Raw genomic sequence first — 26,635 nt, forward strand, 5'->3', positions numbered from 1 at the left:
AAAAAAAAAAAAAAAAAAAGGAGAGAGAGAAAAAAAAGGGAAAAAAAATCAGGATCTCATTACTAGAGCAACAGAGCGTCTGCAGAAGACTGTCAGCATGGAGAACCGGGGGATTTTACCCAGCTCCCTCTAAAGTACCAGGAGAGAGCGGAAAAGTCTCTCAGCCGCTGGGTAGGTACAAGTGCTGCTGCGCCCGCCCCGGCTCCCGCAAAGTTTCGGGGGGCTGCGGGGAGGGGAAGGGGGGGCCGGCGGCTGCTGCGGGACCGGCGCCCCGCTCGCTGTTGGGAGCGCGGCGGGGACACCGCGGGGGACACCGCGGGGACACCGCGGGGACACCGCGGGCCGGGGTTGAGCAGCGCCGGGGGCAGCGCGGGGAGGGGGCTCGGAGCCCCGCTCGGAGCCGGGGAGCCCAGGGGTCCTGCCCCGGGGTCGGGCCCGGTCAGGGCGGCGGTAACGGGGCAGGGGGCGGCGGTCGGGGGGGCGGGACGCCGGAGGAGGCTCCCGCCGCCCCGGAGGCCCCCCGCCCAAGGGAAGGTTGCCCCGGGGGCCCTGCCGCCCCCCGGGAGCTGCGGGTGCAGGTGAGAGGACGGAGCGTGTAGGGGGTGAGGGGGGGCCGCGGGAGAAGGGGCCGGGATGTGAGGAGGGGCAGGGCAGGGCAGGGCCGGGCCGGGCGGGGGGCACCGCGGGTCGGGGGGAGCCCCGGGACTCCGCGCCGCCCCGCAGCCCCTCGGCGGTGCCGGCTCATATCGTGCCCCCCTGCCCGGCTGTGCCCGGCCGGCCGTGCCGCGGGGCTGCCCCGTCCCGGCAGCTCCCCGGTGACGGCGCTGGGGCGGCGGGGGCCGCCCGGGTGCCTGTCACGGCAGCGGGGGCGCCGCGGGGTCCCCGGCGGCGCTGAGAGGCCGAGCGGGGCCGGGGAGGGCGTGGGGGGAGGGAAAGGAAGGCCCCTGCAGAAACTGCAGAAGGGGCTTTAAAAAGGAAAAAAAAAAAAAAAAAAAAAGTGTCGGGAGAGTTTCTGGCTTGTCTGGAAACAGCAAGACTAATTGCCATGCGCTTCCGGTTTGAAACTGGCAGCAGACAACATCTTGAAAATGAGTCACTGCAGCTCACAAAGAAACTCTGTGGTTTTCTCCCTCTCAGGTTTATGTATTTGCTCCTTTTTACAGTTTCCTTTGTAGTCTTCTGCCTTCTCTCCGGCCCTTCCCCCTCCGCTTTCCTTAGCCACCTCCTGCCCCTAGACCCCCTTGGCCGACGTGGATAGTTTCCACGACCAACTGAAAAGAAAAAAAAAAATCAACACAAAAAAATGTTTGTAAGGGAAGGAAAAAAAAAAAAAGAGACAGAGAGAAAGGGAGAGAAAGTGGAGAGTTGTTGTTGGATCTGGCTTTGCTGAAGGTTAGAGGGACTCTGATGCTGCAGGGGGAAAAAGTTCCCCGAATTTTCCACTGGCTGCAGGAAGAGAGCCCATTTAGTCATGGCTAAGTAATGTCTGCACACACACCAACTAATCTCATTAGGAGTTTCCGTTCCCTAACACAGGAGGGTTTTGTGAAGCCCTGTCAGCCTTTCTAACGTTGCAGTTGAAAGGGAGACAAGTTACATCTTTATTTACTTAGGGTTGTACTGCTAAGACAATTTTATACAATGCAGCATCTTTTCGGTCATGAGGACTCCAACTTCAGAAATCAATGGTTACATTTCATTTCAAGTCGAAAGTCGTGGTTCATCTCCAATTTTGCTCATACAGACTTTTCAATTATTTTGGATTAATGTAATTTATCCATAAATATTTCCATGGGGTGAAGCACATAAATGGGGTATGCAGAAGGCTGTATTATGAGAAACATGTTCTATGCATCTATGACAATTGTATGTAATTGCAAGATTAAAGGACTTTTGAGCCAGGATACTGAGGTGAATATTCACTCACGTAGCCTTCCTGTGTTGGTGCTTTACATGTCTAATTTTCAAGTGATTTTGTACCCACCACTTTTAATTTAGTGGTTTGTGTAATTATTTCATGATGATTTATTTTCATAGCCGTCATGAAAGAAGTCCATGTTCAGAAATAAAAAGATTTTTGTCATGTCCCACCAAACTTTTGGAAAAAAAAAAAAAAAAAAGGAAAGAAAAGCCTGGAGCAAACAAAGAAAATGGATTCTTGCTTGCAAATGGGTTTTAGCTAAAGGAAATGTCAATAAATGTGAATAAAATGGTACATAACAGGAAATAATACTTAGCTACTTAATTGAATTATCATGTGATAGCATTAAACTAGCAAATATTATGCAAAAAAGTAGTACTTGCAGTATACCACGTGTTTACTTTTGAGTATCTTCAGTGTTTCCTGTACTTCCTATGTCCAAGAGGCACAGAAAAGTTCTTCATTAACATCACTTTACAGAGGACTTTTATTAGTGGATTAGTGACACAATCTCCAGACACAGATGCCTCTTGATTTTCTATCCAGTTAGTGAAGAAGTTTTAGAATAGTATACAAACCAGAAAATGCCTAATCTGTTTCAATCAAATGCACTTATCACGAAGTGAGATATTTTTTTTTCAGTTTAGTAGATTAATTTCTTTTGTAAAATTCTAAATTTTAAAGAAAGAGGTGCATTATTTGGTGTAATGCTCAAAAGTCTGTTGAATACGTCATGGAACAATTAGTGTGGTCTACAACACTAGAATTCTTACTGAGGAGTGTTTCCTAGCTCTTATTATCTCTCTTTGAAATATGGATATTTAATATGGATATTTAATTGTCCACTAACTGCATTAAATATTGCTGGAATATCAGTGTGCCATCTACTGAATCAGTGTAGATGAAGCATGCACATACATACATACATACATACATACATATATATATGTAGTGTATTCACACAAATTTCATATATTGTGTTCACTCAATTTAAGTATAAAACATCTTGATGTCCTATAGAAAAACAGATGTGGTGGTAGTGTACTGGTTGTGTGCTCTGTAAATTTGAAAGACTGAATGAGAAGTAATCTGTAAATGTTTTAAAAAAACAACAGTTCTGTTTGAAATAGAAAAAAAATCCAAATATCATATAATGCGTGATAGTTTCCACTCAAATAGTAAAAAAGTAGTAAAGGTGTTTTTACTGTAAGTATGATTTTATTCTTTACCTCTTTTAATTTACAAAGTATAAAAGTGTATGAGAAGAATATATATTATCTGTTAAGTGTTCAAATGCTATCATCATTGCTTACATCTTGTGTTTTCAAATCACCTTTGTTCCTAAAAAGAAACAATCTAGAGGTTTATATCCTCTCTGATATCACTGATTCCACCTGGATGAAACATCTGAAATAAGCAACATGATCTCAGGGAAGAAGCTCAGCTACAGCTTTCCTTGTAACTGTTTATAACACTATGCACGTGGACACTTTAATATGTAGAAACAAAAACCTATTTTGTTTTATTCACTAGCAGTTCTCACTGCTTACCGATTCACAGTGGTTCTTTGCTCCTATTGCTTAACGTTACTTCATTAAACTTCAATCATGAAAAGAAATCAAGTGTTTGACCTGAAAGACTGAGGTATCCCCTCTTTGCTGTGCAGAAAGTCCAATTATGTAAATTTTACCTACTTGTTGTAATGCACTTCTTAGGATGGAGGCATTCCTATGACAGGAGTATCCTTAGGGGCAGGTATTAATAATCAAGTGATCACAAATACTGATCAAAAACTGGTTCTGAAGAACTTAGCACGGAATGAAAGTCAATTTGCAGGTTCATCAGGGTGCCTGCAGCTTGTTGCTTGCTCTGAGGCTCATGCATTAAAATGTAGGAAGGTAGGTATACATAAAATGGACAGGGAGGTCCATCAGCTGTATAGAAAATACAAATCTTAGCCTTGAAAATGCAATCACATGACAACATGTTACTTCAGAAGAAAGAAATAGGTGCCAAAATAAACAAACATTTGGCTGCTGAGGATAAAGGAGCATGGGATAAGAGTGGAAGCACCAATGCGTGGTTATTGGTGATGCATGTGTTTATAAAAAAGTATTTTAGCTAGTGTGTCTTGGTGATACCATATAAAATTTTTAAGCTCATGTGGTTACCATTATCTCTGTGAGTGGTTCTCTGTCATAGTGCTAGATAATCTAAGAGAGCAAAGAGCTGATAAATTAGCTGCTACTTCCCATAAAGGTATGGCAGGTTGGACTCACTTGTGCAGTTGAGGTGATTTATCAGTCCCTGGTTTTCTTCTGGTGGAGGTGGCTCCAATGCGCAGCATGTTGCTGCCGGAATCCATTTTGGAGCTGTGACACTGATTATAGGACAGTTAGCCTGTTTCAAAGAGTGCTGTTGGTTTTGAGCTGCTGTCTGTCTTTGGTAACCACACGCAATGGTTCATGCCACAGGCTGTCACTGATGGGCCTGTGAAAGTCGTGTTGCGCTGTGTATCCCGGGATTGATTCACCGTGGCTTTCTCCTCAGTGTTTCCCACAATAGGGAATCTCATAGTCTTGAATCATTAGGCAGATGTTTACTTTGTCTGTGGCGTGTTAAATGAATCAACAAATATCTGGAGGCTATTGAGAGCTCTTGAAAGACAGAATATGTCTGTTCTCATGTTGAAGTATTTTGTTGAATAATGAATGATTAATGATTCAGTCATGATTTTGAGCAGAATGTCAAGGTGTAGGCACAGGAAGTCCAGCTCATCACATCACAAAAAACAGGGCTGCATGGATGGAAACAAAGCAGATGAAGCACAAAGTACCTCTCATCTGTGCACTTCACAAGAGGAAATTCATCTTTGTCCTTAAAACTTTCTTTGACTCATTGGGGTTTTATATGTCAGTAATTATATCAGAATTCAGGTTCCTAAGGGTTTGCTGTTAAGAGTGGATTTTAATTCAAAAGGTCTTTGAAGGAGACATGCTGCTTTTGTACAGGCAAGAACTAAAGAAAACACCTGCCATAAGCATTGATACAAAAATATCACAGAGGCACTACCTGCCAGTTAATAACCGTATAGTCTTTCTGCATTTCTAATGTTGTCTGAATACTCTGGCAGTTTTTTGCAGTACTAAAAAAGTACATTGGAGCTGTTGATCTACTTAATCAATGTAATTCATGTGCTGAACAACTAAATATTTAAGTAATATTTTATATTGCAGTTAAGAACATCAGAGGCCAAATTTTGCCGTGCCCTAGGCAAGTAACAAAATGATACACTTTTTACTCTTATGGAGTTACAGTTTCCAACACCATGATTGTTAGCTTTAACTAAAAAGTTAACTAAAAAAACGATAGCTGCTTAAATAGCATTGCTATGTTTACCCAGACCAGTGGGGTTTGTCTTTTTTGTTTCTGTGGATCCATAATTATTTCTGAGCAGCTGTGCCTACAGTCATAGGAAGAAGGTCCATTGACCCCTGTGTGCATGGGCCACGTATTGAAAACTGCTCACCTCTATGATGACACCTATGAACTTTTAAGATAAATACCAATCAAAATCAGCATAAAGAAAGGTTTCTGAAGACTGTAACATGATCTGTCTACATCTGAGCAGTTAGCTACAGCTCAGGATCTTCAGGAGAAGAATTTCTGTAGGAAGCTGCAAAACTTACTTCGTTTTGATCTTTTAAAGCACTTAGGCATGTATTTACTTATAAGTGTGTCAGCACTTCTGTTAGTGCATGCTGAATGTAACTAAGGCATTGGAGTAGCTCTTGCTTGCTCTTGCAAGGGTCTTCCTAGTCTTCCACAGCTTTACTTTAAATTTTGCAGTGTTGGGATGTACTGCCTGAATGATACTGCCAATTCTGTGGCTTCTCCCAGATCCATTTCAGAGAGTCATTTAACACGTCTGTGTCTCCGCTTGCCAATTTACTACTCATTCTATGAAGATTCAGAATATAACTTGGATGATCTCGGCAAATACTAATTTACTACATGTTAATGTATTTTGGCTCTCATGCAAAACCCCTGTTTTAGTTTCTTGAGCTTTGAAGTATACAATTTTCTTACCTTGTGAATCCCAACTTGAAGATCATTTAAACTACTGTGAGAAGAAAACTTACACAATCTTACACATTGTCTTTTAGTTTTAGCTGTCATTAAATTATATACTGAATAATTTGTAATTTTTATTATTCTTAACAATCATTCAAAATAAGTAAAAGCTTTCTAGGCACTAACCTAAGCATTAAGTCCCATTAATGCAATTTTACAAGATGGGTCTTTTTCTGAAAATGTTAGTGAGCCAGCAAAGATGTTGTGTAACACACGCTTCTGCAGTGGTACAAGAAAGAGTAGACCAGGATTATATACTTCATCTAAAGAATCTAAATGTTTTTAATCAAATGTCCTGTAGGTTTCCCAGCCTCATTTTGCAACACAGCTGATAGTTCATCTGGAAAACAGATTTCTATTCTGCATCCATTTTCCTCTAATGTGGTGACAGCACCTCTTTACTGTATCTCTGTATATTTCTTCTTTTTTGTTGTTGTTGTTGTTTGGGTTTTTTTAAATGAAAATTGATCAAATGTATTTCAGTTTAAGCCTTTTGAAAAGGACGCTAATGACTGCTTTTGTTTTTAAATGTTTATATTGTGGTCATGTTTGAGAGGCCTTTGCTGTATCAAGTCACAATACAGACAAAAAGTTTATAGACTGAAGTACCACCATTATCTCTTCCCAGCAATTAATAGTAATTCATGAGAAGAAACAATCTTTAAAAAGCATTTAAAAAGAACAAATTCCTATTGGAGCTCAGTTAGCGAAATCTGGAGAAAGTTGACTACCTTCAGAGAATTTCTTCCATGCTACACTAACATCTCCCTGAGATGGGAATGTGTTCAGATTCTAGATATAGACCTCTGTGAAGTCCAGTGACTCAGAGTAGACTCAGAGCAACTGGCATGTGTGGTTAGTTTAGCAAACTGTGAGTGTAGAGTTGGGCTAGTGTAGAAAGAATGCTTAGGAAGGACACTGGCAAGTGTCCAAAGAAGAGCAACAAGGCTGGTGAAGGGACTGGAGCACAGGCCCTATGAGGAGAGGCTGAGGGAGCTGGGGCTGTTTAGCCTGGAGAAGAGGAGGCTCAGGGGAGACCTCATCACTCTCTACAACTCCCTGAGAGGAGGTTGTAGCCAGGTGGGGGTTGGTCTCTTCTCCCAGGCAATCAGCAGTAGGACAAGAGAGGGCACAGTCTTAAGCTCTGTCAGGGGAGGTTTAGGTTTGACATTAGGAAGAAATTCTTTACAGGGTGATCAGACATTGGAATGGGCTGCCCAGGGAGGTGGTGGAGTCACCCTCCCTGGAGGTATTTAAGAAGAGATTGGATGTGGCACTTAATGCCATGGTATAGTTGGCAGGGTGGTATTGGGTCATGGGTTGGACTTGATGATCTCAGAGGTCTTTTCCAACCGGGTTGATTCTGTGATTCTGTGATATGACTGCAGCACTCCTGCAGTACTGCTGCTTCAGTGCTGAAACTGCGATGAAAACTTCCAAACAGAGCAGTATCAAGACTGGATTGATTCCCTCAGAGTAGGGCACAATCGTACTGACTGTGCAGTCTCAGCTGAGGAGAGGGAGCATTTTGTATACAGCAGAGCTTTCTGTAACCATTGAAATAGTGTCTGATTTGTCTCTCATCCATAGTTTGCAGCAACATAGTTTAAGCACACAGGAAACAGACAGTACAGGAGAGTAGCAGCCAGATCTTCTGTTGGCTGAAGTCTTGTGTATTCTATGGTACATTTTGTTGGGTATTCTCATGTTTAATGAATGATGTTAGGGGAAATGTGTAGATGTGACCTGCAGGTTCTTGGTGGTGTAGTAGGCAAGTGAATAATGTCTGAAGGTAAGAATCTTTTAACTGGATTTTGTTGAGCTTAGTGCATGATGAACGCACATATCAGAACTTTGATTAGTGCTGAGAAAGAAGAATAGCAGACCTTTGAGCTTTTTACATGTAACAGTGATTCTTAATTTAGGTTTTTACTATGAGATAATGACAGCATTTAAAGTGAAAAATACAGACCTTGACTAGTGCTGTGATTAGTTGTTCATTTTTTAGGACTAAAGAACTTACTTACACTCTGCCTTGTGGTCCAAGAACTACTGCAATAGCATTAATGTTTGGGAACAAACTGTCCAGGTAAAATGGCTCTATAAATGTAGGTTACCATCTGCTGAACTGTTAAAGCATTTTTGGCGTAATGCTATGACTGACTCCTTACAACATGGCAATATACAGGTAAGCCTGTATGTTATTTAGTAGTTTAATGTCTCATTTTGCTAATCCAGCAAATTCTGAAAATTCAGCGTGCATTGTAAGGCAAACTCTGACTGCCAGTCTAAGCCGTGATGATCTTGCTGTGCTTCAGGTCTCATGAAAACTGCCAGCGCCCTTGGTTTGCCTGAACAGAACTCAGAGGACTCTTTCCTGTCCTTTTGGCCAGATTCCTTTCTGCTCCCAGTATAAAAAAGGACCCGTGTGTTTGTTTAAGTTTTAGTCTAGGGAAAATCAGTGGCAAGAGGAAGATTAGTTTAAGCATCTGAATATGAAATGTATTAAAGCAACATTTGAGACAGCAGATAGTATTAATACACCATTTAAAATATTAGAGCCTCTAGCATAAGTTACAAAGCATTCAGTCTGCTGTCACAAAATTGAAAATTTTAATATTTCAATTAAAGAAGGGAGTACAGATAAAGAGTAATCATCGCTTGATATGTCTTGATATGTAAACTTTCAGAATGTCTGGCCACTGTTCCTGGAGGTTGTAACCTTTGCCTTCTTTATGCCTGGGACCATCAGAAATTTTGTACAGGACAGTCAGGTAATCATGACCTGTGTCCTACTGATGCGAACAAAAATATAAGAGAAAGTCATATGGTAAAAAAAAATCCTATAGGGTTGGTTTTGAAAGCAGGAGTCCCTTGGATCGCAGTGTAGCATGTTGCCATCATGCCACAGATGTGCGCCACATGAGCAGACAGAAAGCAGTGTGAAGAGTCTGCATTCATTTTATGTCTGTCCCAAGGTGAACAGTTGGAGCCATTACAGATTTGTATGGTTTTGTTTACAGCTCACTTTAGAAATAATTGAGGAGGTTGTTTTTAAGCCTTTCACAGGGAAGCAAGTAGCCACATTCCCTCCTGCTAAGGGCTTTCACTCCAGTGGGACTAAAACTGTTTCTTGAAGGGCATCCTTACAGAGAATGTGAAAATACTCGTGTTTTAAAGGCGATGTTATCACACCTCTGCTTGGCAGGCAACCGGTCCTTTGTGGTATTAATTTAAAGGTTGCAGAACTTTCTTCCTTTGGGCATCTACCTCCGCCTTTCTTTGACTTAGTTAAAAAAATTTAAAAACTGCAAACATTTTGTTACCAAATGTACCTACTGAAAGCATTACCGGACATGTGTGTGAAGGCTTTCTTTTCTGTAGTGGAACTTGATGTTATTCCTTAATATTTTGCTAGATCTTGCTGCTGTCTCTTTTATGTTGCTCTTAACCACAGGAGTCTGTTTATTTTTCTAAATGTGCTGGGCCATAACAGTGGGTATTCTTGCTTGAGAAGGATACCTTGTAGATTTTTACTGTAAATAATCTTTTAAATTAGAATTTAAAGTTAAGACTGATATGCAGGAGTGGCAGAATAGGCATACCTCGTGTGGCTCTGTACTAAGTACATTGGCAAGCAAAATCCTCTCTGCTTTTTTGGCATATCCTTAAACCAGTCTGGGTTTGTGTGGCAATATTACTGTAATTTTGCAGTAAATTGGAACGTGTGTGTTGGGGCACCCCTGTAGCTTTTTCTAGTGTTTCCACTGGGTGGTGCTGCAGGAATTCCTTTTTTTTTTTTTTTTTTTTTTTTTTTTTTTTTTTTTTTTTTTTTTTTTTTTTTTTTTTTTTTTTTTTTTTTTTTTTTTTTTTTTTTTTTTTTTTTTTTTCACTTGAATCTGCATTTCCCAGAAAGACGCCTCTAAAATATAATAGGAGGAAGTCCTGATTTAGAAAGTTTTTGCAGTTTCAACACAATGGAAGGACTTGGAGGATGCTCTGACAGGAAATGTCCTGGTTGCTGGATGTGGAAAAATTACCAGCATTCTGTATCATTCACATAGTTGGTTCCCTAAAGTGTCCTGGGTATGGATTACAACACTAGTTTGATTTATTACCTTTACCAGAGAAAGTTCTGCATCAAATGAAACCAGGTGTATTTACACATTTAGTTGTGAGCTTATTTTTTCAACCTCAATTTAATTAGCAGTAAGATCTCCTTTGATGAGTATTTGAAAACTTTCTGAGTAAACAAATCGATATTTGTTTTTCCTCCTTTCTGGCAGAATCACTAACTCTTCACCCACCACATCCTATTTATCACCCTTGAAGCATCCCTGTTGAGAAATAAAGTGTTAGGACTGACTCAGCCTTTTGCCTTGTTCATTCGAATGTTTCTGAGCAAACATTTGGGCAGATTTGGCAATTGTCTTTAACCTCTCATGATACAGTCATTGTTACATGAATGAATGTTCAGTGAAAAATATTATAGCTGACAGATTTTTTTATTATTTTAGGAAAGCTTCTTTTCTTGATTGCTACTCTTTTGCTTCTGTAATTAAATGAAAAACCGGTGTGCTTCCGTTTTTTATGGAACGAAAAATTGTCCTAGAGGATTTATAAGCTGTTCAAGTTTTTATACAGACTGCAGAGCTATGTTTAGAATGTATATGGAGACTGCCTTATTCCATATAAACCTTTGATATTTCTTATTATCAAATGGAATTGTTTTGGGAATTTCCAACACGAGTTTTTTTTAAAAACTCACATAACTGTTTATTTTCTAAGTATTACTATAATTTTAAGTGTATTTAGTTAAGCAAAAGCTCTATTTCTAGTACTGAGAAATGATGGTTAAAAATAATGTCAGAACAGTCACATTCTTGCACATGTTATTGCAGTAGTCCTCTCAAGGGTTAAAATGAACCTGAGACACTTGGAAAAATAAAACCAGAGCTGCTATTGCAAACTGGGACAGATGTAGGAGGCCAGGTTTCCTGTGGCCCATTTTCCAGTTTCCTGGCTGCAACCTGCAGAAATAAAGGAAGCCGAATGCTAACGTGAATGAGAAACTTAACAATGCCCCACGTCACGCTGCTCAGAGAAACGTGCTGGACAGAATTAGGATACAAAACCAGTCCATGACATACAAAAAGTATAACCGCGTTTTCCAGAATAGTCGAAGTGGTAAAAAGAGGTGTCTGTTACCGAGAAATGCTGCGTGCTTGCAAAAACACACGTGCCTGTAAAGGAAATGTAAGTGGAGGTGTGTGCCTGCTGTGATGGGGCATACAAAAAGGAGCTGAGTCTTTTGCAGCTGCTTTGGCTACAGAAGGAATCAGCAGTTTCTTCATATGCTAAGGGAAATTAATTTCCCTGCCCTGACTCAGCCTCTTAATACTTTTCATGTACATGTTTGATCACCATCTCTCTATGACTACCTATGGGGCATAATGCTGGCTAACACCTTTTATGTCTTCCTGATTTAATTGATCTGCAGCTGGTTTTTTTTTCAGCCTCTGGGCTCCTCAGACAGTTTTTCCCACTCAGCTGTCCCTCCTCTGCCCCAAATCCCAAGTCGTGGTTTATAGCTCAGACTCCCAGATGTTGTTCCTTTGCAGACCCTTTAAAGCAAAAGGGGCTGGTTTTGATCCCAACACTTGGGGAAATTCCTGGTTTTAGCCCTCAGAACTTGTTCATGTTGATTATCTGGGATCAGCAGTATACCGCTTTATTTTAGAAAGGCTATGAGGGAGCTAGCATAGAGCGGGAGAAAGAATCCAAGTAGGAAACCTGGACTTTGTGGAAGAACAGAACTGTATTACAGCTGTAACATAGTTGTATGGAAGCTAGGGACCTCTGCAGAAGTCTTGAATTTTACAGAGCTGCTTTCCAGCTTTTTGCCCTTTTCATCTAGCTTTTCCTGAACAAGAGTCCTACAAAACTTAATACCTCAAAGACTATCCTGCTTATCTCACAGTTCATGCCATGGATCTTTCTAATACTGAGCTTTTTATTTAGCTAGATTTTTCTCTGAGCCTCCTGGTTTTCCACTGCCTGGATTTAAGGTGGCTTGCTTATTTGCTTTATTTTGCACAGCAGGTTAATGACTATAATTTTGGACCTTAATGCCACTTTACTGACTGACATTTTTTTATTTGGAATTTCATATTTATTGTCTTGGTAAAAAAAAAATAATGCAGCTCATCAGCATATGTATTCTTCTGTCTTAACTATTTCTAGTGTAACTTGCAAAACGTTTTCATAATGTTTGTTCATGTTGGTAGAGGGCAGTTTCCATGAACTGAAGAGAGAGAGTGTTTGGCATGTAGGCCCCTTACTTAAGTGCGGAATTTGGGTACCCCCTTTACAGGAGCATCCTCTCTCAGATGGAACACTTGCTGTGGATGTCTCTGTCCTTTTCTGTTATCCTCTTCAGGAAGAGCTTGTGGTGTTGGCTGCTGCTCCCAAGTGTAGGCATTTCTGTTAGTCCCTCAACTGGGTTGAAATGAATAGGGGCAGTATTGTCAGCACAGATATTCTGCACTGCCTCCTTCTGGCATCAGTCCTGGACTTAAAACATGGGGTGTGGAGAGCATGTAGTGACGAACATTGAAGGCCCCAACAATGTAGTATCACACTGATCATGCAGTTGGTAGGCTTTGTATGGGAGCAAGCACACTGGAAGGAATGTAAATTGTTAATGCAGATGGTGTTAGTGTGCTGTCACAGCTGCCTGAGAAATGGATTTCCAGAAAATTCGGTCCTGAAATACTGTTTTGCTGTCTAACGCAGCATTTCCAAATATAATTTCTTTTAACTATGCCTGTGATAATTTGCTTCAACGGTGGATCAGTGGAACTGATCACAAAGTAAAATTACTAGGCTATCTAGGTCAGGTCAAACTAGCAAATTTTGTTTCATGGCTTAGAAAACATCTTTGGCTGTCAAAGGCATTGTATAAGTATTTAAAAAATGGTAAGATTGCAAAATCAGATGTGTCAAAGTTAATGGATTAAAAAATGGAGTCTTTTGTCTATATGAATTTTGATTAGGCTTTCCATGACACAGAATATATGTTTCTAACATAGGTTGCCTTTCTCATTCCGTACCGTTGATGGGTGTCACTATCTAAATAAGGGTTTTTATAAAACTATTCTTTTTCTAATCCATGTAATTCAGTTTGTGCTTCCATGTATTATTTATTGCCCTGCCTTCAAGTCTTGTACTGAGCACGGAAGTAACAAGAATATTTGTTATTTCTATTTAGTATTAATAAGGAGTTGAATGAAATGTGGTCACTGTAGGAAGTGACCACATCCTAACACCCCTTTCTGTCAAACTACAGCAAGACACTGAATTCCCTTTGAGTCAGTAAAAATTCAAAAGAATTCAAAAACACATAAATGAAACTCAAAGTTTTCTGAAGATTTCCAGCTCCTCCCAGTCATAATGTATAATGACTTTTAATACAGGTACCAGATTTTTGGTTAAATTTCAAGTCTTCTGATACATCTGTCATGTGATTCTTTTGCTCCACCACTCAAATAAGGCACAAGTTAAGCCTTAGTACACTGTGTGGCCGGGCTGTCTTCCCAAGAGGATAGTGAATATGTTGTGGAACCCAAAGGGGTGCCTGTAGGGAAAGACAAGTTAATCCTTTTATTGACCTGATTGGAAATGAAATATTTTGCATCAGTAAAAAAAATCCATTCACCGCAGAATCTTAGAATTTTTCTGTTGTCACAGGAAGAATGGGAATTTGTTGTGGGCAGAATGGGAGCTTCAGGCAAAGTTTGTGAGAGAAGCCCTCCTGCTGAGTCACAGGGTGCAGAAAGGACCCCCTTGCTTTCTAAACTCCTCAGAGAAGAGTCTAGGTATGGCTGGATCCAGTCTTAGCCCCAGACTTTGTCAACAGTTTATTTCTAAAGGACTATATGGGTGTAATTAGACCTTTATACTACATATATTTATAGAAAAATAAATTATATATTATGATACCAATTAGACAAAAAGATCTTAATCAGAATTATTTACTACACAGTATAGAAGCTATAACTACTAGTATAGGGCACTATTTCGAAGCAATATTGAAGCGATATATTAAAGCTGGCAAAAACCAGTTATTAAGTTACTCACCCCTACCAACAACTGTGGGCAGCTCTCTTCTGCTCTGCCCCAGGAGTAACCTTGAGGGGTATCCCCACTCAAGAGACACACACTCCAAGAAGGAAAATCCTGCTCTTAAAAGGTGTGACTGTGCTTTTATAGTATAAGGTGATCAGATGTCTCCAGGCCAGCTGTGTCATCTCAGCAGTTGTAGGTAAGCTATCAGTAGTATTACTTGTTTGTTCCTTTATCGAGTACTCTGACACATTTTCACCTCGCTATCAAGATGTTTAACTTTGGGATTGATGAGGCTGGGTTCAGAATTATTCAACAAAAGCAGCATAAAGTCCCCCTCTCCATTCACAACTAGTAGATTTGCAAACAGGGCATTGTTCTGTTTGTTTTACCCCATTCCAGGCAGAACATCCTGCTACAACTATTTCCCTGCAAATAACATTTTACATAATGGAAATGAGATGCAAGGATTAACACCAGTTTACAGAATTTAAGGAATCTGAGAATTTACTTCAGTATATATGCTTAGTACCAGTCTGTGAATATTCAGTGCAACCTGAACATCTCAAGTTTGGTGCTTAGAAGAGAAGGACCATACAATTAATGATCAGCTGAAAATGTAATTAGCAGGAATCATACATACAGTTGCTATACCAGCAATATGGGAAGCTTTATGCAGGAACTCGGTGGCAGATGGAGGGATGAAGCACAATGCAGCACTGAGCTGTTTTAATCTCATTTCTGTAGGGGCATACTTAGGTCATACCCAGTGGAAGATTTATGCATATACCAACTAAGCACATCGATGCTGAATTCTGAGATACACAAGTCCTTTATAAAGCCCGTTCAGAGCCATTCACTTGGGAGAGTTGACGGTAAGGCAAGCAGGGTGGTGAGGAGCTGCCTAAATCTAATCCCTCCACAGCCATCTGCCCTAGATCCAGCACCCGAAGTGACCCTCAGAGATTACGTGTGCATCTCAGCTGGCTGAAGAAATTAATCACTTTGGAAAAGGTGTCAGTAACCTTTTATATAATAATGTGATGGGTCATATCTCCTTACTCAGCAGGACATGTGGTTTGTGGAGTGAGTACTCCAGTAGGATGCTCTCACCCAGGCTTGTGCTGTTCATGCGTTTTACTTTATGCCTATGGCTGAGTCACCTTGAGGCCCATACTCGGTAGATAAAATGGAATCCCAAACTGTTTGCATTTTACAAATGATAAGCATCAGAAAACAGGCTTACAATAGAAAGTGTAGCACAAAGTTAGCTGTAGTTACCCTGCAAGTTTTCTTAGGCAAGAGGTGACCTGGGATGACAGAGGCTGCAGCAAAATGCTCTTCCCTTTGAGTTCAGTTCCACCTAAACTTTCTCAGGAGCCACAGTTGCTGATCATTTGAAGGAGGGTGTAGTTTAAGATGTGGATAAGAGAGTTGTGTCTCTGAGGCATTATACTGTTTTGGCTAATTATATAGTGCTGAAGTTTGTATTGGTGCTTCTATAATTCTCTTCCATCTTTATTTTCCTCAGCTGAAGTTCTACTGACAGGTCTTTGTAGCATGGGACACCTGTACACAATTTAATAAAATTTTGGAGAAAGATACTTATAAGTTACTAATGATTTTCCAGAGCAAAAAAAAGTTCTATTTGTGATTTCTTGTTTGGAAGTGTTGTATGATACAAGCTGAGATTGTGCAGGGTGTCTCTGCATAGTACAGACACTAGGATTATTTTGAAGGAATATGGTTGTATATAACTACACTTTTTTAGCAAAGTAAATTGCAAAATTTATAAATATTATTTAGAAAGTATGTATATATCATGTGTATCTGTGTGTAGGGACACTTTATTTTCTCTGAAGTTATAGATAAATCATCGGTGAAAGAGGTTAATACCTGCTCAGAGGGTGTAGTTTAAAGGACCTTTTAAAGACTGTAAAGTGAGTAATTTACAGATACATTTAATTTGAGCTATAAATTTTTTTTCTTGCCTTACACTCTGCGGAAAAGGATTTGTATATAATTTGTATAATTTGTATTATATTTGGATAGAATTGCAATGAAGCAAATGCAAACCTTTGAAAGTGCCAAACCATCCATATAGGCAGTTCTATTTCAAGATCCCTAACAGTCCTGGGAATCCTCTAATGACCCTTGGAAGTGCTGTATAGTTATTCTGTCGTACAGCTGGGCATCAGGAATAGGTAATTTTGTCCTTGTCATGCAGACGGCATTCTCAGTTAATTAGGGAACTGAGGATTTTGCAGGGACAGTAAAACCATCACTAATTCTGCAAACCCTTGTTTGGCCAGTGTAGTTAGTAATAATTTGGACCAAAATACAGCTCCAAATCTTGTTTTTCTGTAAAACTATTGACAGCGTTCTCTAGTATCATTAAGTTGTTTTACACTAGCGAAGCTTATGCAATTTATTTTTCTTTATACTAGTGAACCTTATGCACCGTGATTTCCTTTGTGCTGCGGCAGACCTGGAGAGGCAGCTGTTCCCGCAGCCGCCCGCTGTTTTGTTCCCTGTGGTAGATAGTTGGAAGTCTTGTGCCCTCTTGTGGTCCTCACATCCAGGGAAGCGTCAGGCAGCAAGCCTGGCATCCTGTCCATGTCATCTGTTAGGGCACAAACAACAATATATTGGTAAACAAAATGAGCAAGGGCATGAAAAATCGCGAGCTTGGCTAGATAAAAAAACAAACCACCCATTGTTACTTGCAGAGAGGTGGGTTAGGTAATAATTAGCCCCATTAGCACCATAGCCAATTAACCCAGCAATAAATCTGTGCAACATAACATGTCCAAATTAAGAATCAGAGGAGACCAAGAAAAAATTATTTGATCCAGTGTTAATACACAAAGGCTAGGAATGTTGAAAGTGGGTGAAAATTTATTTTTGTAGTTCTGTAGTTTAAAAGGTCAATTTTAACTGTGTCTTCATTAAAATGATAAATTGCTATCAGTGATAACGATCCCAAATTTTGTGTATATGCCTGTGCTGAGTTTGAATATAGTCAGTCTTCAGTTTATCCTTCTATTGCAGTGCCTGAACAAAAGGTTTATTCTAGGAAGCAGAGGCTCAGTAGCTCAGGCAGTTAGCAGAGAAAAAAAAATATTCAAACAACTTTAGACGTGAGACTCAGGCACTGTTAAAAATATTCCTCCAATATAGTTCTCAGTGGTACGTATGATAATGAAAGATCCCTGTTAGAGAAAGGTTCAGGGTAAATATCACTTACTTTACTGTGCTTAAGGGTACTGAACTTTCAGCATTCCTGAAAAATAAAGAATATATTTTGAGCTATTTAAATTGGCAAACAGAAGCAGCAAGAGTAATTTCAGGTCCTGGAAAAAACAAAATAGGCAAAGGCGCTATGATACTGGGAAGACAAGTGTGCGTGGTGGGAGGGGGGAATGAGTGTGGTTTCTGGTCCTCTAATCAAAGGCAACTACTCTGCTCTTCCCTCATCCGCCCCTTTTTCACAGTGACGTACCTGAACCAGTTCAGTATACTCCCCATGACAGTAAACAGCAGGTTTTTAATCTCATTTCAGTGGATAGTTAAATCAAATCTTTTTCCCTCTCCCATATGTTCCTTTGAAGTGTGATTGCATACACTGAATGGAAGACAACAACTGGAGATGACCTCGTACCATGTGAACTATGTGGGCAATGCTTTTCTGGATACTTCCTCTATTTCATGTGTTCCTTCAGAAAATAGCAATGAGAAAAAATACTGAAAGAGGAGTGGAAGACCTGTAGGTCTTGTGGATGTTTGGTTGTGAATGATATAGTAGCTTCCCTTTTCTCAGTTACATGGGATGACTCTGACACAGAGCTTGTTAGTGAAATGAGTGTTGGGTGGAACACTTGCTCCCTAATGTTTTTCACACTGTTGCTCTCCTTTGTCCTTTGTAGGTATGGAGAGTGCAATCACACTGTGGCAGTTCCTTTTGCAGTTGCTGCTAGACCAGAAACATGAGCACCTGATTTGCTGGACGTCTAATGATGGCGAATTCAAGCTACTCAAGGCAGAAGAAGTGGCTAAGCTGTGGGGACTCAGAAAAAACAAAACTAATATGAATTATGACAAGCTGAGCCGAGCGCTCAGATACTATTATGACAAGGTAAATTTTATTATTCTCATGCAAACTAAGAAAATTGAAACGCTACCAGTTAATATTTCTCCTCTCAGTGGAAGCTATTCAGAAGTTCCTCTAAGTAGTCTCTACAAGAGACAACACCAATGTGATCACAGTGGAGATAAGAGGCTAAAAGATGCACAGGAAAACACTGTACATCCCGTTCCCTGAGGAGGGGAGTTTTGACATGGGTTTACACTTACTGATGCTTTTATGTGTTATGCATTTGGCTGCCCAATATTTTCTGTAGCTTTTGACAACAATAAAATAACTGTTGATAACGGAGAACTGTTTGATTATTAGAGCCTGCACAGGATCTTCTGGAATGGTAGAAAGCAGGGATTCTGCAAGGCAGCAGGCAGAGTAGCAGCTTTACCAGCAAGTATTGCCTGAGTCAGAAACAAGGAAAAAAACAACAACCCAACAGCGTAGAGGGCGGGGTTGAGTTTTCATGGGACACATTTTTTGGACCATAGAACCTGCTGACCAGTGCTTTAGCTTGTCTTGCTAGAGCTTTTTGGTATATCTTTGCTGCAGTTGTGTTAGCTGGAAATACAATGCCAAAACACTTGTACAGTTGTGACAGTGCAGTATTTCCTCAGCAGGATCTCACTGTAACTATTCCTCTGGTAATGCTCAGTGTTTTTAAGAGTTTGCAAATTTTCTACTATTCACTTTAGGACAAAATCTGGCTTAACTAGTCTAAATTACATGTTTCTGTCATTTAATTAGCAGCAATATATATGAGAGAGCACTAATGTGATGTCTCACTGGATGAAGGTGCAGAATTAGAGTAGCAAGCAGGGAAAGGCGGCTGGTGAGATGGTGGGTGTCAGAGCAGTGATATGTTTGGGTTTGTTTCTCAAGGTAGTAGTCTCATGCTGAGCTCATCTCAGCTGAAGGCTCTACTTGCTGTAGAATGTTAAATTTACTCTCACTTCAGAACTTATCTTCTGGGTATCTCAAGTTAAAATAATGAAACATGCTTTGATATGGGTTTCTTCATCCAGTTTTTCTCCCTTGCTAGATCTAATGGATTTTGGCCCTCCTCCACAGATACATCTGTTGGGGTTTGATAGAACTAATAAGACCCTAACTATCTGGCAAGCTGTGGTTTTTTGTGCAGTCTTGGGAGCTGGTTACAGGTAGATAGATAGGTATGCACTTAGTGCAGAGCTGTTAGCTATTGGCAGCTCCATTTTCAACCTCTTTATTTAAAACTGGCATCTGAAATAATAACATGTGAACATAGTAATCTGGAATTGTTCAGATTGTTCTGAATATCAGACATTATGAGCATGCCCACAATTTAGAAGAGGTCAGTAGAGGTTGCTGGTAGCTAGCACCTCTGAAAATAACATTTATGCAGTATAGTGGGAGTTCATAAGATCACTGTCATTCTCATGAAGCTGTCCTTCACTTTGACATGTAGTCCTTGGTCTTACTCTTCAGCATGAGGCAAGGTGACAACAGTATATCAGAGACTGAAAAAATGAGAACAGGGAGTAGCCAGGACATATATTAGATTGCTATAACAGAAAGATATTGAAAGGAAATCTCTCAGATGTGTCAAGATCCTAGAAGGAAAAAATTGTAGAACACAAGCACACAAATCTTGTAGAACACAAATCTTGTAGAACACAAATCTTGCATATTCACCTTTCTCATTTTAGAGATTCAGTAAATTCAAGGAGTTTCCAAACTGTTTCTCCATCCTTTTTTTGGATGAACATTATATTGCTTTTACTCACCAATATTAATTTTTTTCAGGATTAGTTCCCCTTAAATGGATATTTTAAAAATATGCCTAAATTCTAAATTACTAGGTTTTACTATTTCCTGTATTCTTGTAGATTAACTATTGAAAAGAAAGACTTTTATAGATTTTATATGCTAAAAAGGAAAACTTCATAGCCATGCTTAGTGGTCTGTTCTTGTCTTGATTTTCAGAGAAGGTGGTGATATGATATTACACAGTGAGTAACACCAGTGTTCAGCACAGTTATGGCATGCTTGCTGCCTGCACAAGGCAGAGGAAACTAGATATTGTTTCTGGACTGAACTCAGAGTACTGCTGTCATGCATTATTTGTAGTGCACTAATTCTTGAAGGGCGCAGTTGGGCTGGGTGTTATGCAAACACAGCCATCAAAAAGCATGTTGACTGCAAATTAACTATGAACAATTTGATGATCAGGCTTTTCATTACTCACAAGGACACCTTCTTCTGTAAGAATTTTTTAGTTTCAGATTTAGAGCTGTTAGTTTTTTTGTCCACTAGAAGTCAGATTTTCCCACTTAACATGTTTCAAAGTGGCCTGACTGAGGAGGCACAAAAGGATTCAGCGAGGACAGTGCAGTGGCTGTTCTGAGCAGTTGGTGTGATGAATTCTTCTTCCCTAAGTGCTAAAAAGGCTTCTGCTCAGCATGGGGAAGCTCACTTCATTATATTACTCCAACCCCTCTGCTTATAAACTTGACTGGGATCAATGGAGACAGAGTGCCTGCTGGTTCATGAACAGCATAGCCAGGCAGAGCCCAAATACACAGTTACTGACTGAACAGACATCGCTTTAAAACAAAGGATGAGATATTTCTAGCACTTGTCCTTTGAGATCTTTCTGATCTTTTTGAATTAATGGAATATAACGGCTCCTTACTTGAGATTCTCTTGCTTGTTTTAAGCCTTAACCCTTTTTTTAACCCCTGTTCTGTTTTCAGTTCCCCCTTCCCAGCACATATGCACCTTTGTCATCTGTTTTGTCTCTGCTCATGCAGTATCTGCCTGAGTGGCTGCACAGTTTCTTCATCAGGGCTCTGGCTGAGGCAGTTGCTTGCTGTTCCTACAGCTGCTTTCTTGGATTGTGCACTCTCTTCTGTCTGACAGTTTTACCTAACTGTGGCACAAGGATTTTGGCCATTTTTCCAGGAGTTCTGCAGCCCAGTGGAGGTCACAGCTCCTACATGTGTTGTGATCAGGGTTTGTACCCCAAACCAAACCTATGGCTATTGCTATTTAAATTGAAGGAGTCGCTCCTTTAGTAGAAAACAATGGGAGCTTCTCACTCTCTGTGTGGATATAGTGTGCTGTGACCTGTAGGTTTCCAGACAGTGGAAAAAGGTGGATTACTGGGAGAGTGCAGAGGGACAGGGCAATTTCTGTGGATTTTGAAATGTGAGAGATAGTGGCATGAGATAGTAATGAATCCTAGTAGACTGGCAGCGAGTGCTTAGCAGTGGCGTCAGTCCTAAACACTTCCTCTGCCTTCAGTTCAGTCTACACTGCATAGCACAGAAGGTAAGAAGTCGTGAAGGCAAGGAAAGGCTCCTTGACATTATTTTTCCCCATCTGCAACAAAAGCGGAAGGGCTGGTGAGATGAAAGAGCCTCTCTCAGACTTTAATGCTCTTCTCCCCAGGACCATACACCAATTTGTAGGATAAACCAAGAGCAGTCTAGACTCTGACGTAGCTTTAAGGAGCCTTCTGAGATCCTTCTTCCCTCCATGGCTGTTGGCAGTGATGTTGGCAGCTGGATGTGCTGGGGCAAATGGGTTGCACACTGAGCAGATGGGATAAACATTGTGTTGCAGACAGGGGAGTGGCAGCAGGAAAGACAAGATGCAGAACTCCGGACAAGGCTTGTTTTGCCTTGTGGAATTATCAACAGGGACTTCTCTACGTATAACCCAAGTGATCTGGCAGGATGTGAGTTTGAGAGAAAGGGCAGTGATTTTTTAGAAATGATGGACACAAGCTGTCCATCCAAGGAACATGGGTTGGGCCTTTCTTTCTCGACTGCCCTCTGCTCCTACTGCATACAGCTGACACTGAGCTAATGCTTCATGCTCTGTCTTTGGAATTATTCACCATGGAGAAATAAACACTGATTGCTGGATAAATGGGGGTTTATGAGCTCTGCATTTTGCTTGGGGGGGAATACTGCCTTTTTAAAATTCATCATCTGATTCATCTGAACTTAAAAGTAAATTAATTCCAGTACTGGAGAAAAATAACACAAATTGGGACAAGTTCCTTAGCCTGGCTTTGAAAGCAAGCATGACATGCTGTTGAGGCTGCTGGCTAGATTTATGCTTAATTCACATAAAAAGCACTCCAGGAAATGTAGAGTACGGCATGTCTTGATTGTAGTTTGCTATCATGATTGTGGTTGCTAAAGGTTTGTAGATAATCTGAAGATTCCATTTCCTGTTTCATTTGTTACCCAAATTCTGCCCCCCTCCCCCCCCCCTTATTTCTATTTAATGCATTCCCCCTGTTGCCTCAACAGAACAGCAGAACAGATGACAGATAGTGCAGGCCAAAGGCCTCCTGCACTCTGTCTACCTACAGCTTGTGTCCATCACGTCACACACTTCTGCTGCTTTGAAATCCCTTTTAATGCTTTCAGGGAAGGAAACCTTACAGCGCCATTCCCATGCAGAGTACTTTAGTTTGATATGTAGAAGTAAAATAACTTTATAAGTAGGGTTAGTAAATTCCTTTTTGTTCAAGTTGCCCAGTTACTTTGTTTCTCCAATAGCTGTAATGGCAGATATCTTTTGGAAGTCTCTAAGGGTTTCAGGGCTCCTAAAAGTCCCCATGAATATTTCAAGATGAGAACACCAGAGGGAAGCTAGTGAGTTTTTCCCATGAGGGGTTTTTATTGAGGGAAGGAGGGCAAATCCAGGAAATTACATGTAGATACCGACTTTAATAGGATGTAGCAGTTATGGAAGCCAAGCCCTCAGAAGTTAGGAAATACAAGAATCACAGTTCCCTGGGTAACCTTAATGTTTGCATGAGTTATGCTGCATCTTTAATTACACAGCTGCATACTGTTGTGATGAGCAGCTATTCAATAATTTTGCATCCTCTCTGAGCAGTCTGTGGCCCCAGGCTTTACTCAGTGAGTGCTATTCAGTCTGTTTCATTTTTCGTTTCAGTTAATGGCTGCCCACTTGTTTAGATGGATTGGCAGCGGGATGTATTGTATATAAATAATACGGCTGCTTCATGGTGGTGCAGGGAACAGAGCTGCTCGGGTCCCCTCAAGATTCAGGGATGTCCAGCACATTCATCCCCCTCCTATAACAGATCAAACCTGTTAAAGACTATTAAAGACTATTAAAAATAGTTCCTATTTTTAATGCCCAAGTGTGGGTGGCAGCATGGAAGACTTGTTTTGGGACGAGGGTCCTTTTCTTGTCTGCTTACAGAACTTCAGGATATAAAGTGATAATGGAAACTGTTATTTTGCTTTTGGGAAGGTCTTCATTTAAGATAACTCAGGGGAAATAGAATCCTGCAAAGAAACAATAGCAGTGTGATGGTGCTAGAGTGCTGGCTATTCCTTTTGTAGTGGCGCAGGTCAGAGGTGTTATGAGGAAATACTTGAAGGAGCATTAGAAAATACCTTTTTAGAAAACTGGAAGGAGCTTCTTTTGAGAGTGATGTGTGGAGGTCAAGGAAGTGCTTGACTGAAATGGCATAAAGGTGGTTACATAGTGCTGTCCTTATGGAGAGATGGGAGTAAAGAATTTGATACTCAGTAAGAGGTAATGGGTAGAAGAAAACACCTGCCTTGAAAAGAGGCATAAAATTGTTCATGTTTGATGTGAGAGGAAAGGGATGTCCTGTGAACTGCAGTAGAGAGAGCAAAGAACCTGTCCAAAGGTGCCAGCCAGGGAAACGGCCTTTGTCTTCTAGATGGACGTGGGTGAGGAAAGACCAAAATACAGCTGAGAGCCTTGATCTTCCAAAGGTCAGTATAGGTGCCCAACGTAGTAGCACCTGTGCCTCCATCAAAAATTTCACAAATCCAGCTTCTACACACGTGGTATAATAACTGCATAATCTATGATGTTAGCAGAGTCTGCCTGCCTGCACATGCTGATGTGGACACACCCCCACCTTTCAGACCAAACCATGCAGCTACAGATACCTCCTGCCAGCTTACATACTTCAGACACCGGAGTGTGAGCAGCCCTCTCTCTGGGTAGGGATCCCAATAGCTTGAAGCAGCCTGGAGAGAGTCCAGTGAGGAATTTGTAGCCTAAGTGTGCCTACACATGTTGCATCCCTTGGTACTCTTGGAGCTAGGGAACTTGCAACACATCCGAGTGGGAGTTATGAGCAGCAGCTACAGCTGTGGTCTTTCTTCTTTCCCAAGCAGGGATGATTAGTACTTACAGACAAGCTCATCCTTCTCTGCCGTAAGTTTTGAGATCTCAAAATCACTCCGATTATATGTCACCTCTTGTGAGGAGGGAAAAAGTCCCAATCTGGTCGTCCTGCTCCCGAGTCCAGTTTAGTCTGAACTTCAACTAGAAAGTGGATCCCATTTCCCAGCTCGGTTTCCTGAGTGGCTCCTGCAGCCAGCAAACTTGCTAGCTAAGAGGTTTGAGCCAAGCCACTAACATCCTTTGGTCACGCTGGTAGTATAGTTATGCCTTTGCTCTAAGTGGCTCAAACAGGGAGTAGGAGTCAGAGCTGATGAAAATAAAACACAAACAAATGATAGATTATAGGAGGGCTTCCAAAAGTAGTAGTGCATATGCATAGTTGACACAAACACCCCCACAGTATAGTCTGCTTTAAGCTGCAGGGTGAACCAGGCCACCGAGCCTTTGACACCCAGCTCAGCCAGCTGCTCTGTGAAGGACAGGGAGAGACCTTTTCATCCCGGTGGTGATTCAGAGCCCTTGGGTGAGGCTGTCTTTGGAGTGAAGCGAGTGCCTGAAGTGCTGGGGTGTGAACAAGCCTGAGCTCCCTAACAAAGCTGATGTGCTGGAGCAGACATCAGGCAGGGCTCTACCCAGCTTTCAAAGCGCTTTTCAATGGGGTGGCGTGGTCATGTTTTCTGTAGTCACTGTTGTGCAAACTGGGGACAGAGGAGAGGAAGTGTAAAGTGTTCAAGTGAGGAACAATCAAGCCAACAGAAGAGGGGTATTCCCTGCTCCCTGCCCTCTCTCTGAGTGTCCAAGAGCGCTGTCTCTTGGTAAGACTTTTTTCAAGCTGTTGGAGTGGAGCCCCTGCTCCTGGCCTGGTTACCCATTTCTCCTCCCCAGCTGCACAGCCCCAGCCTTCCCTGGCTCCCAGCAGCCCTGGCCAGCAGCCACTAGCACTCATTGCAAGCCTGCTCATGAGGGAATTTACCTAGAAAATTCAAACAACAACAATAAAAGGGGCTAAATGTGCACATATACAGACTGCCCTGCTACCAAGCAAGTGGTCTAGACTTCCTGCAAATGCAGTCCTTAATATTAGGAAGCATTCACTGCCCTTTCAAACTGATGGAGGAAAATCCCTGCTTGTCATGGTGCCTGTCACTGTCTTCTGGGGTTTGAACCATCACAGCTCAGAATGATTCTGATAGATCACTGAGGTGATGGTAGAAATAAGCTGCTTTTTACCTTCACTTCAATTATTTGTCAAAAAAATAGAGGAAAGTCAGTGGCATTTCAGAGGCACTTCATTAATTTGTGTCCTTATTTTCTCTTGCACACTGATGGAGATTTCCTCAGGCTACACATTTAAGAGAAGCCTGCAAAGTGCTTGAGGGATCTGCACTTGAATCCTTTTCATCTCCAGCCATCGTTAAGTGGGCCTTTGCTGCAGGCTGGTGGAGTCAGAGGAGGGGCACTGCGACCTTCTTAAAATATAACTACATTTAATAATAACAAAGGAAGTATAAACTCACCAGCCTGTTCAGTTGCTTTTTATAGCAATGTTGCCCCATTTCAAGCCTGCATCAGTGTAAAAGTGCCACCCTTAAATACATTTATTCTTTTCCTGCTGGGAGTAACATTTTCCAAGGAGGATCTCAGTTGCCAGTGCTTGATGTAAAAGTAGAAGCTGCCAGGAGCAGAGGGGAGGTATTATTTTGAATTAAAATATATATATTAAAAAAAGAAAACAAAAATCCAGTTGGAGTGTTTCCTTTCATACGTCAGTAGTTTGGAGGTTTTGCCTTTTTGAAAAAGAATGCAATGTTGAGAGTGCAGAAAATGTGCACCCATCCATGTTTCACCTAATTAACAGGGAAAAAAAAAATCTAGGCCAAGCCCAAAGCCATGGGAAGTGAAGCTCATGCAGACTCAGATCCTGCGGGCTAACTATTTGTGCTGAACCTTTGAAGGGGGGAAAAAAGGCATTGCAGCATCTGTCAGGTGGGTAGATGTGTGTACAATTCAGCATGGAAGAGGGCAGCTTTGTGCCTTTCGTCTGAGTTTGCTGAATTTAATTCTCCTCCTTGCTACAGATCCCTGTTATTAACTTGGGAAACAACTTTTTCCATTTGTGCCAC

General features: G+C 41.2%; 1 protein-coding gene across 1 annotated transcript in view; it reads left to right on the top strand.

The window, feature by feature from the left end:
• Nucleotides 1–16: 16 nt before the first annotated feature.
• ELK3 (ETS transcription factor ELK3) overlaps nucleotides 17–26,635 on the top strand; it is a 39,271-nt gene continuing 12,652 nt past the window's right edge. Inside the window, exons 1-2 of the mRNA XM_027887450.1 lie at nucleotides 17–171; nucleotides 18,106–18,314. Coding sequence (XP_027743251.1) covers nucleotides 18,108–18,314 — 207 coding nt within the window. The 5' untranslated portion in view covers nucleotides 17–171; nucleotides 18,106–18,107. The remainder of the gene's footprint in view (nucleotides 172–18,105; nucleotides 18,315–26,635) is intronic.

The sequence above is a fragment of the Empidonax traillii genome, unplaced genomic scaffold (assembly GCF_003031625.1).
Source record: "Empidonax traillii isolate 1590-97213 ecotype Southwest subspecies unplaced genomic scaffold, ASM303162v1 scaffold210:size766637, whole genome shotgun sequence".
NCBI lineage: Eukaryota > Metazoa > Chordata > Aves > Passeriformes > Tyrannidae > Empidonax > Empidonax traillii.